At 37.0% G+C, this 13,035-nt stretch overlaps 1 protein-coding gene across 7 annotated transcripts in view; it reads left to right on the forward strand.

The window, feature by feature from the left end:
• PIK3C2G (phosphatidylinositol-4-phosphate 3-kinase catalytic subunit type 2 gamma) overlaps nt 1-13,035 on the forward strand; it is a 364,032-nt gene that overhangs the window by 239,388 nt on the left and 111,609 nt on the right. For all 7 annotated transcript variants that reach the window (XM_082849612.1, XM_082849613.1, XM_082849617.1 and 4 more), the window contains 2 exons: nt 1,877-2,033; nt 10,313-10,422. In XM_082849612.1, the coding sequence (XP_082705738.1) occupies nt 1,877-2,033; nt 10,313-10,422 (267 nt within the window). The remainder of the gene's footprint in view (nt 1-1,876; nt 2,034-10,312; nt 10,423-13,035) is intronic.

Genomic DNA, 13,035 nt, shown 5'->3' on the forward strand with positions numbered 1-13,035 from the left:
TTCTAGTTGACCTTTAGCCAAATCAGTATTGAAACTCTGTCTCATCCTTGCTCTTATTCAGTTAGGGAGACCTCATCACAGAGCAGGTGAGCAGCCTTCTCTCTGCTCTCGCTATTAGAAGCACTAACACTTCATCTCAGGTCTCTTCGTGTTTCAAATAACATGAGAAAAAACTGACAAATATAGGGAAAACAGGATCTTCTGGTCCTTCTTTCTGGTCCTTTGTTTTTCTGTTTTTCCAGAAATGAAATATAGTTACCTCTTTTTTCCCTTACTAAGCATATCACAGTAAGTTGGTAACATCTGTTTTTTCAGATTACCTTCTGAAAGAACCTGTCATTACATATCTTAGCTTTTCTTTTTTTTTTTTGAACTATAACTGACTTACAGCATCATAATTAGTTTCAGCTGTAGAACATAGTGATTCAATATTTTATACATTACAAAATGGTCGCCATGATAAGTCTAGTTACCATCTGTCACCATACAGAATTATTACAATATTATTGACTGTATTCTCTATGCTATACATTACATCCCTGTGAGTTATTTATTTTATAACAGGAAGTTTGTAACTCTTAATTTCCCTCACCTGTTTCACTAATCCCCCCACCTCCCTCCCCTCTGGCAACCACCACTTTGTTCTCTGAGTCTGTTTCTGTTTTGCTATGTTTGTTTGTTTTGTTTTTTAAATGCTACATGTGAGTGAAACCATGTGGTATATATGTCTCTCTCTGTCTGATACATTTCATTTAGTGTAATATCCTCTAGGTCCATCCATGTTGTTGCAAGGAAAGATTTCATTATTTTTTATGGTTGAATAATATTCCGTTATATATACACCACGTCTTCTTTATCCATTCATCTATCGATAGACACTTAGGTTGCTTCCATATCTGGGCCATTGTAAACAATGCTCCCCAATTTGTTGAGCATTTGTACAATCTACCTTGAACTCTTTATGGGATAGATTGCTTATCTCCACTTCCAAAGTTCTTCTGGGGTTTTGTTCCTTCTTTGGAACATATTTCTTTGTCTCCTCATTTTGCCTAATTCTCTGTTTATTTCTAAGTATTAGGCAAGTCAGTTATGTTTCCTGACCTTGGAGAAATGGCCTTATGTAGGAGATGTCCTATGGGGCCCAACAGCACACTACCCTCTGGTCGGCAGAGCTGTATGCTCTAGGGGTGCCCTTTATGTGGGCTGAGTGGGCCCTTCTGTTGTGATGAGGCAGACTACTGTGGGTGCACAGGTAGTCAGGGCTGGCCCCCATCTGGTTGGCTGTCCAGCTCTGGCTCAAGAGGAGGCTGCCAACCCACTGGTGGGCAGGACAGGGTCCCAGTGGTGGCTGGCTGTGGGGCCCAAAAGGGGGATCCCGGGACTGATGTTGGCCCACTATATCTTAGCTTTTGCCTGAAACTTTTTACCTAAAGGGTCAGCATACCATCTAAGGGAAAAAGAAAGGTTTTAAAAAAAAAAAAAAAAAAGCACCATGAGGTTAAATAAATGACCTGTTCTATCATTTAAAAATTTAGCAATAAATATACTTTCTGTAAAATCATCTTAATTATTAATTTGGCCTTAAATTAATTTTAATGAATAATATTCACATCAAATATAACTTGGAATTAACTATTTAAGCCAATATAGGTCAACTTTGTAAAATAACTTACCCTTCCTTCTCTGTTGCAGTTTAGCTACATTATTCAAAGTCTACAGTTAGCAAGTTTCTCCAGCTGTCCTACAATGAAGGAGGTTCATGCATTAGAATATAACAAAAAATTTCAAATGGAAATAAGTTGTTGTCACTGCCTAATATAACCCTTCAAACCATTTCTCTTCCTGCTTATGGTTGGTGTTGTTTTTTGGTTTATAGGGACAGAGCCCCTTTTATTTTTACTTCAGAGATGGAGTACTTTATTACAGAGGGTGGGAAAAACCCACAGCATTTCCAAGATTTTGTGGAGCTTTGCTGTCGAGCTTATAATATTGTCAGAAGACACAGCCGCCTGCTCTTAAACCTGCTAGAAATGGTAAGTCCCTTGGGGAAATAACAGAAATAATAAGCTTCCTTTATGACTCTCTTTCAGTAGTCTATCTTTCCTAATGGCTTGGAGTTCCCCAAAGAGCTATTCAAAACAGAATGGAATGAACAAACTAAAAGCACCATGGTACAGCTTATAAATATATTTCTTAATAATTCATAACATTTGTTCACAGTTATTGTCTCAAACCTTTCTCTTCACAATAATATTGATGTATTCAGGGGTTATCTCAGTATACTTTGATTAAAGGTCAAGGACAGTAATTTAGAATATTATACCAATTGTACTGTGCTTTAGAATTTTTTCAAAAGTATTTTTATGTTAAAAAAAAAAGAACATATCAATTATACCCCAATAAAGATGTTAAAAAAAAAAGTATATTTAAAATACTATCTCATTTTCACATTATGGCAACCCAATGATGTAGAACAAGCAAGGATTTTTCCTGGTTTCCCTCCCAATCTCTGCCTTTGATCACTTGCTTATTTTCCAGATTAAGAAACTGAGAGCCAAAAATGTAAGGTGACTTCCTAGCAACTTGACTCGAGGGTGGTACATTTACTACATTGTGTCTACTGAGTCATGGTCCTGGGTACTCTCTGTTGACCAACAGGGGAATTTTTTTTTTTTTAGCATCTTTATTGGAGTATAATTGCTGTACAATGGTGTGTTAGTTTCTGCTTTATAACAAAGTGAATCAGTTATACATATACATATGTTCCCATATCTCTTCCCTCTTGTGTCTCCCTCCCTCCCACCCTCCTTATCCCACCCCTCTAGATGGTCACAAAGCACCGAGCTGATCTCCCTGTGATGCGGCTGCTTCCCACTAGCTATCTATTTTACGTTTGGTAGTGTATATATGTCCGTGCCACTTTGTCACAGCTTACCCTTCCCTCTCCCCATATCCTCAAATCCATTCTCTAGTAGGTCTGTGTCTTTATTCCTGTCTTGCCCCTAGGTTCTTCATGACTTTTTTTCTTAGATTCCATATATATGTGTTAGCATATGGTATTTGTTTTTCTCTTTCTGATTTACTTCACTCTGTATGACAGACTCTAGATCCATCCACCTCACTACAAATAACTCAATTTCGTTTCTTTTTATGGCTGAGTAATATTCCATTGTATATATGTGCTACATCTTCTTTATCCATTCATCTGTTGATGGACACTTAGGTTGCTTCCATGTCCTGGCTATTGTAAATAGAGCTGCAATGAACATTTTGGTACACGACTCTTTTTTTTTTTTTGCCGTACGTGGGCCTCTCACTGCTGTGGCCTCTCCCGTTGCGGAGCACAGGCTCCGGCCGCGCAGGCTCAGCGGCCATGGCTCACGGGCTCAGCCGCTCCGCGGCATGTGGGATCTTCCCGGACCGGGGCACGAATCCGTGTCCCCTGCATCGGCAGGTGGACTCTCAACCACTGCGCCACCAGGGAAGCCCCATGACTCTTTGTGAGTTCTGGTTTTCTAAGGGTATATGCCCAGTAGTGGGATTGCTGGGTCGTATGGTAATTCTATTTTTAGTTTTTTAAGGAACCTCCATACTGTTCTCCATAATGGCTGTATCAGTTTACATTTCCACCCACAGTGCAAGAGTGTTCCCTTTTCTCCACACCCTCTCCAGCATTTATTGTTTCTAGAATTTTTGATGATGACCATTCTGACTGGTGTGAGATGATATCTCATTGCAGTTTTGATTTGCATTTCTCTAATGATTAATGATTTTGAGCATTCTTTCATGTGTTTGTTGGCAATCTGTATATCTTCTTTGGAGAAGTGTCTATTTAGGTCTTCTGCCCATTTTTGGATTGGGTTGTTTGTTTTTTTGATATTGAGCTGCTTGTAAATTTTGGAGATTAATCCTTTGTCAGTTGCTTCATTTGCAAATATTTTCTCCCATTCTGAGGGTTGTCTTTTGGTCTTGTTTATGGTTTCCTTTGCTGTGCAAAAGCTTTGAAATTTCATTAGGTCCCATTTGTTTATTTTTGGTTTTATTTCCATTTCTGTAGGAGGTGGGTCAATAAGGATCTTGCTGTGATTTATGTCATAGAGTGTTCTGCCTATGTTTCCCTCCAAGAGTTTGATAGTTTCTGGCCTTACATTTAGGTCTTTAATCCATTTTGAGTTTATTTTTGTGTATGGTGTTAGGGAGTGTTCTAATTTCATACTTTTACATGTACCTGTCCAGTTTTCCCAGCACCACTTATTGAATAGGCTGTCTTTTCTCCATTGTATATTCTTGCCTCCTTTATTAAAGATAATGTTACCATACAACAGGGGACTTTTTAATGTTTTCCTTCCACTGTCCAGTGGACAGACCAGATAGTCAGGGTGAGAGGAGAAGGATCTAATAGACATATCTACTGGGAGAAAAATGTGGTGGTTCCTTTGGACACATACATACACTAGTAATTGCAGCAAATTGTAGTAGAGAAATACATCTTTTTTAAATCAGCATGGTGTTTGGAGTCAATACAGTCATCAAAAATAACTGGTTTAGAGCCTTCAGATGACAATTCTACTAGATGCTGTTAAGGGCACAGACTTGGTGCAGGGCCTTCCTGGGTTTGAATTCTAGCTTGGCATTATACTAGCTACATTCCACAGGTATGTTACTTAACTCCAGTAGGACTCATGTTTCCTTATCTATTAACTGAAGGTAATAGCATCTGCCTTGTAGGACTGATAAATGACCTAATAGTGAATACTTTGCATGAGCATTATGCTAAGTGCTTTATGTGTATTAACTGATTTACATTTCATAATAACCCTATTAGATAATTAATATAAACACTTAGCACAGTACCTGTCACATAGTAGAATCCAATTAATTTATTATACTCGATCCTTGTTAACCTATAACAGCACTGTCCATACAGTATCCCCGAATCACTTGGTTATTTAAATTTAAGTTAATTAACATTGAATAAAATTTAAAATTCAGCTTCTAAGTCTCACTAGCCACATTTCAAGTGCTCAATAGCCACGTCTGGCTCATGGTACCATATTGGACAGCACAGATATAAAACATTTCCATCATAGCAGAGAAGTTTTATTGGGTAGTGCTAAATAAATGTTGACCTTGTTGCAGTAAAGATTTGATTTTGTTCCTTGTTTCAGTTTTCAAACAACATACGCACCTTACTTCTTTCCTCTCTGTCTTGAAAAATATGGATTTCTAAATATACTATATACATGTAGTCCTTCATTTAGAAAGACACTTTGGTCACTTCACATGTAAACTGAATATATAAGGCCCTGCCCATCTCCAGAGTCTTCAAGTTGGCTCTCCAGTAACAGCCAATGATTCATATTGGTAGAATTTCATTCTATCTCCCAATTCTATTAGGTCATATTGCAATTATGAGATGGTTTATAGTTCATAATCTGCATTCATAACAAGGGTAAAAGCCTACAAAGACTGAGTCCATGACCTTGACTCCATTTCATAATAAATATCCAAGTGGTTATCAACTCTAATATCCTTTTGGGCTGTAGCAGGGTCTAACTCATGAATCCATGAGCTCTTGAGTACTTAATATGTGCCAGAAGCTGTGGAGGATACATTAACATATGAGACCCAGTCGGTCTTAAAATTTTTAATTTAATAAGAAAGGTAAGATTCATGTACACAGGCAAATGAGGTATCCAGCATTTCTAAATGTCTAAAATGCTATAAATAACTGCATACTAGGAGTAAGTACCATATTCTAACAACTTCAACCAGTGACAGACGTTTCAAAAATAAACTCGAAGCAGAAAAGCACAAATATCGTTTCATACTCTTTCTCAGATGACAGTAAAATTATGCTGAATGACAAGTAAGCATGTTAAAATAATGTGAAAGGACAGCTTTTTGAAAAAAAATTGATTCTAAAAGCTATTGGTGGGCTCTTATCTTTTGTTTAATAAATGTTTCTACCTACCTAAAAAGAAAACTTCTAGTATGTGAGTCATAATGTATTAAATAGTCATTAAAGAGTTTGTATGACATTATTTCATTTAAAAGAAGTAGATATATGGTATTTTAATCAAGTATTTAAATAATTTCTTATAAAGTAATATTAAAATCAGATGTTGAAGGTTTCTGGTATATAGTGTTTGCAAAAAATTTCCCTATGTTTTAATTATTCAAGCATGACTTTTAGGCTAATGAAGAAATTTTGGCAGTGAAGGGTACTAATTCAGATTAATCTTACAATCTTAGATTTAAGCTTTTACAGAAGTTCAAACAGAGATAAGCAGCAATGTGGACCAATTAGACCAGTGAATAAATATATGTAAAACAGCAGTGTGTTATTATCTCTCTTTCTGGTTATTTACCTCTTGATTCTCTTCTCTTCACATTTTTTTCCTATGGAATTCTGTAGATAACCAAAGCATCAGTAAAGGTTTCAAGACCACACCTTCTCTGGTAGAGCTTCTTATAAAATAAAAACCAAATTTAAATTTACAAAAGATTATTTTCTACCTATGTGGGAAATCTATATTTCCCTCAATTCTCTCTCAAACTAACTCTTTTTGTGTTAACTTACTTAAAAAGAAGTTAATCTACTATGCCATAACCTAGTTACAACTTAAGAAATACTTGATATGGGTCATAAATTCTACCTTCCATGAATGGTCACTAACAAAGGATTATGAGCCACAAGTGTTTGGTGAGTCTGCTATGGAGTTAATTGTTCAGCCTTGGTTGAGAGCAGCATGTTTCCACATATTCACAGTCCTTTTTGTTTACTCCTGGGAAAAGCTGGGGAAAATAATCCATGAAATTCCCATCTTGCTTAAAACCAAAACATCTTTAGAGAACAAAGAATGTTGCTAGCTGAATTCACTAACATAAAAGCCTGTATTTCATCAGCTTTTCTCTTATTAAAAAATCAATAGAAATTATTATGGAAGGCTCCCAAAGAACATAGGGACCATTCACCCAGTTTAAAATGTTTATCACACCCATTTTTATATCAGATATTTCCCAGCAGAAATCTTTCTGACTTCTCTACGTGGTGGCAAAGAGTGTCTGCTTCCCTAAGCATAACTATCAAAATAGATTTGGACTTAGTAGGGGAAAAGCAGAAGTAAAAAAAAAAAATTAATGTTCCTATCCTTTAAAAAAGAACGTATCTGTTTATTATCTGTACTAGCCACGCTTTCCCTTTCTTATTGCCCCAATTAAAGTTATAACCCATGTAATCTAAGCCAGGGAGGCACTTGAACCACATCTCTGTGGGTCAGTGAACAGACCTGACTAAGTGGACCAGGTATGAGGCCATCCATACTCTGATGTGCCGAGTCACATCACTCAAAGCCTCCTCTCTAAGGAATGAAACACATCAACAGGGGCAAAGTTAGCACTTGTTACCTTTAATCAGCCACATGAAAGGGAGAGAACTTGGGTTTGAAGCCATCTGCACTTGGCACCTGGTGTGTAGTGTGTGTGTGTGTGTGTGCGTGTGTAGGAAGGGATAAGTATAGGGTCTACTTCCCAAGGAAATGTTTGACAGAGTCCTAAATGAGCAGGTGTGAATTCAGAATATCCAGAGAAACTAGAAAGCAATTCATATCTAGGGAAGAAGCTTGTTCATAGTAAATGGACAGTCATAGTGTGATAACGGGGGAAACTGCCACAATAAATACACACATGTCTCTAGAACTCTAAGTACAGAACTGATAAGATAAAACCTAATCTAGACTCTAGTTGCTGTTGGCAATGTATCTCCCTATGGTTGATTTTAAGTTTATTAGTTGGGGTTGAACTTGCTATCTATAGGTTTTAAATGCCTGACATATATTTTCACTCATTCACTCATGCATTCATTATTTCACAGACATTCATTAAGTTCTAACTACTTACAAAGCACCACGTTAACAATTTAGACAATTCAACATGGAATAAAAACCTAATCTGTGTTCTCAAAGAACTTAAAATCTAATGTGACAAACATATACATGACAAAACGTAGTTAAAGCTAGGCAGAAATAAATACTATGAAAGACATGTAACCAAAATAGGATTACTGTACAAAGAAAGCAAGTTATAAAATCTTATCAAGAGGATCTGTGGTGCTTTCAAGGAGGAAGATGTATTTGAGATGAGCCTTCAAAAAGAATTTCAATAGACAGGGAAGGAGAGGAAAGGGATCCTGGCTGAAAGAAAAGTATAAGTGTCTGTGGAGGCTTAAAGAGGGTGGGCATGACATGTGTGGGAAATGGGGGGAATCAAGTGCACCCAGGCTGTGGCACAGATGGAGACCTATGTAGACGGTGAGGTTGAAGTGATAGATCGCAGGTAGATTAAGAAAGGTATTTAGAACAGAATGAACATTTTGGACTTTTATATATAGTCACCTGAGAACCTAGAAGTTTCTTTGTTTTTGATGAAGGGAGTACCATCATCTAGCTTGGATTTTAGACAGATAACTCAGAAATTATGTAATTAGAGAGGTAGCAATTGAATAACTAGAAAAGGGCTATTCAAGTTATCTAAGCAAATGAAGGTGAGAAGCTGAACTAGGACAATAATTGCAGTGGAAAAGGGAATGAATACATGAGACTCTTGAGAGGGTTTTTATAGAATTAAGTGATTGACATTGGGAATCAAAAAGAGAATCGAAGATATGAATTTCTTGTTATTTGGACAATGATGGCAGTGAAATATGAAACAGGAAAAAGGAGGAAGAGTTTATGGGAGAAGAAAATTTGCTCAAATTTAGATATCATGTATCTGATATCATCCATTGGAAAGACATCCATGAGGAAAGACAGCTGACAACTTCCCAGGACTACCTAATCCATTCCCATGGTTTCAATTACTATCTGCGTGCTAATGACTCCCAAATCTATATTCATGCTTTAGACCCTATCAAGCCCTCCAAATATATCCAATCACCCAGTTTTCTCAATTCTACTTCCTACGTATATTTAAAATCTAATAACTTTTCATCATTCCTAAACAGTCTACTAGTCCAGCCTCTTATTTGACTGCACTTTCATCTGTTTTTCACATATAGCCATGATGATCTTTCTCGAACACAATTCATTCTTTTAATGCTCATTTTAAAACACTAAAAGAACTTTCCTTGCCATTGGGACAAAGTACAAAACCTTTCCGATTGCTAAAACATCCTGCACTACTTGTCTTTTTGGCCCCATCTCTTGTCGCTCACCCACAGGATACCCAATGTTCCAGAAAGCTATCCTGGATCTCTTCTGCAAACAAATGGAAGGTATCTTGCTCTCCTCTGTCCACCTATATATGCTATCCCCTCAGTCTGGGTGGGAAGAGTAGGAAAGGAAAACAGTTTCAAACCCATTTTTCTCACTTGAACTTCATTAAGTTAATCACAACTTCACCCATCCTCCATTGCTGTATTCTCAGTTTATCTATTATTTTTACGATCAACAGCATTGTTCTTAACCTCCCACTGCTGTAAAAGTGCCTCTGTTCCCAGAGTAGGAAATAATTTATTTTAGTCATGAGATACACTGATGATATTCTTCTTTTTTTTCTCAGAGTTCAAATTTATATCAGAAAGATCTATTTTTTTCCTAAGATGTTTGCCTATCACTAAAGAGAATGTTATCCCTTCAATCTACACTGTAATTTAAGCGAAGTATTTTTCCAAAGTTTGGCAGAAAAAATACCTGAGCCTTTGTACAATTTAATCTTTAATTGTTTCATTGTTTTAATAACTTTTAGTAAATTCAGTCACCGCTTAACTAGGGAAAATTGTGTTCTTGTAGTATGAGTCATAGAGTCATGAAAGAACATAAGAATAAAAAGCAAAGGAATGGCGCCTAAGATTAAGAACCAGAAAGATGAGTTTTATTCTCTGTCTTTACACACCATTTGACCTGGACACTTCACTTACAGGTTTTAGGGCATTAAGTTTTTCTTCTTGAAAATAGGTATTGTGATATAATTTTTGTGTTATAATGTATATGTATAGAGCTCTTTCTTAGTCATTAGCATTTGATTCTCCCAGAACATGTTGGATATTTTTTTTTGGATATTTTTATATCCACTTTAAAAATGTGAAAATAGAGGTCCAAACAGGTTAAGAGACTTTTTCAAGATCATTTAGATTTTAAATGATGGGTCCAGAAATTCTGACATTAGAGCTCTTATTATTTCTATTTTCCCATGCTGAATATGTCTCTTCAATGAGAAGACGAGATGGAGATTTGATTTACATTTATTCTGAGGTTTTTTGTTTCTGTTTTATTTATCTTGTTTTGTTTGTGTGTTTGCTTGTGTTGCTAAGATGCTACATGCAGGATTGCCTGAGCTAAGTGGAATCCAAGACCTGAAATATGTGTATAATAACCTTCGTCCACAAGACACAGACCTGGAAGCGACAAGTCATTTTACCAAGTAAGATTAGCAGTGAATGTGTGAGTATGCATGAATACAGACACATGTTTCACATTTGAGATGATTTTAGGGTGAACAGTCATTGGTATGAAGCTGTCATTTCTACAAGTTTGTGTCTTTTTCCCAAGGGATAGAAAAGGAGCAATGTGAATGTCTAGCAGAAGGCCTGAGTCAGTGTTTCTGTAGCAAGCTATTGTTTGCTAACCAGCCTCTTCATATAATACATTACTCAATAAGAGGTCATTGAAAAGAGCAAGAGCTGACATAAATAAATTGGTTGTTCTACTTGAACTATGTCCAGAAAAACAATTTGGAAAAAAGAGATTTATAATGAGATATGGACTCACTAATTTCACTTTTGTTTCTGAAATTCTCACTAATTTCATCTCTATGATGATAGAAATATTGGAATATTTGGTGACTATCTTCTATTTTTAATACAGTTTTTATTAAGCAAGTCTGGGGCAACACTAGCGTACATCAAGTTCAGAGTCTGGGCACAGCACAGTGATGGTCGGTTAGACTCAAAATTATTGTCAGAAGGGTGGTGCATTTTATAATATAAGATTCTTTTGAACTTCAGTTTTTGAATGGATAACATAATTGCTAGCAAATTTTAGGTGCTCAATAAATGTTAGCTGTAATTATTATCCTAGTAAATATTTTAAGTAGAGAAATACAGTGCTCTTTCCTATAATTTATTGATATTGAAACTTATTTGAGTCTAATTTTTCTAATATTTTCAACTGGAAATTTGGAAACACAAATTATATTTTTTAATAGATATATGCTCTGTCCTTTTGAAAAAAACAGTACTTATAGTTCCCACACAGGTATTACCTTTCTCTCCTTTTCCCAGAATGTATAGTGCAGAATCTCTCTCCATTCCAGGGGTGTCAGGGGAGTTCATGGGGATGCATGTCCTAAACACTTGGAGAATTTCACTTTTGCAAGGAATCTCTGTTTCATGAACTTGAATGTATAGGCTGCTCTTGTGGTTGAGTAGAAGTAATATGACAGAATAACAGAATATTAGAGCTGGAAGAGCCCTTATAGTAAATTTATTCTGACAGTAAATATGCAAACTAGAAAACCGAGATCCAAAGAAGTAAGAGGCTTGCCCACGATTAAAAGAAGTAGTAAGAAATAGAGCTAGGACTAGGGCCCAAAGCTAAGACTTTGATCCCATGCTGTAGGGTTTTTTCAACGTTTACCATTGGAAAGTATATATGATTAAGGAAATCCAGGCAGAGCCCCTGCCAAAAATATTCCTTCCTGCTATCTGGTTTGCTTCTGAAATTCTACCATTAGAAATTCTTTTGGTGAGTCTGGTAGGTTTTTTGAGTCTTGAAAATGCCCTTTACTAGTAAAGTTACCTCTGAAAGAAGCTTTTGTTTATATCCACTTAGAAAACTACAAATATTAGTTGACAACTGTCTGTGGCCAAAGACACTCGCTTGAAGGCTGGCAGAGGTGTTTCAGATCCTTGGTTTCAAGGATGAGGGACTCTCAAGTTGCCTCAACTAATGGGGACAAGGGACTTGCATGAGAAATCCCAAGGAAGGGCTGACAGCCTACCTCAGGAAAAGCAGAAGGACATCTCTCACAGAGCCTGGAAGGTCCTTCGGAGTTCAAGAGAGCTCTGGGGATCTCATGAGTAGGAATTAGCCTTCCAGTCTAGCTGCCATCCCTTGTCCAGTTAACTATACCCGAGGTGGGTGGGTTAACATGGTACCAAAAATAGTCCCCTCAGGCTATCCCATCAGGGTCTGACCAGGGTGCCTTTCTTTAAAGTGGGCGGCAGTAAGGGAGGCACAATTATTGACATGTCATTGAGACAGTGTGGGGAGATAGGGGAGGAGCATAGAGAGGGCCAGGAAAGATGGAGGTTGAAAACATGATTGGGCTGCAACCTGTGTTTGATATGTCATTGCTTGGACAAAGCAGTTATAGTGCTGCAGTTCATAAATTATCCCTCCTATAATTTAAAACAAAGGAAAAAACTATATCGGATGAAAAAAGCTCTTTCAGGCCACGGCCACAGGAAAAAGGTAAATAGGCTTTATTTGTCTGCCAGAGTCCCATCCCTCCACATCCTCCAACTTCATCTGACACACTCAGATCTGTAAGGGGCAGAATCTGTAAGGGGCAGATGGGTGAGCTTGCCTCTGTCGACTCATGCTTCTCTTCCTGTTCAAGAGGATGTGAACTAATACAGGAAGTAGATCTGAAGCTAGTAACTTCCTAGCAGTGAGCTAGACCTCATTATTCTGCCTGCATATCTCTGCCAGGCTAATTTTCTTACTTTCAGATATTATGTAGTATGTTCTGTTAATTAAACTTCTTTCTACAACTTTATGGTAAATAACTTGTTCTCCATGGCAGACTTAAAAGGCATCTAGTCATCTAAACTAGGGCACGTCATTTCTCTTCAATAATTGTCTTTGACTTGCCATTTCTTACCTCTTACTTTTGAGGACCTTATAAATATGATTGTCTTTATCAAGGTTCATCCACACCACCTCTATTATTCCCAGATGAATTCTTGTCAGGGTAGATCACGTTGTCAATATGCATTCCTTCCTGCTTTTTCTATTTAACTCACATGCATAG

This window comes from Leucopleurus acutus (assembly GCF_964270905.1).
Source record: "Leucopleurus acutus genome assembly, chromosome: 11".
NCBI lineage: Eukaryota > Metazoa > Chordata > Mammalia > Artiodactyla > Delphinidae > Leucopleurus > Leucopleurus acutus.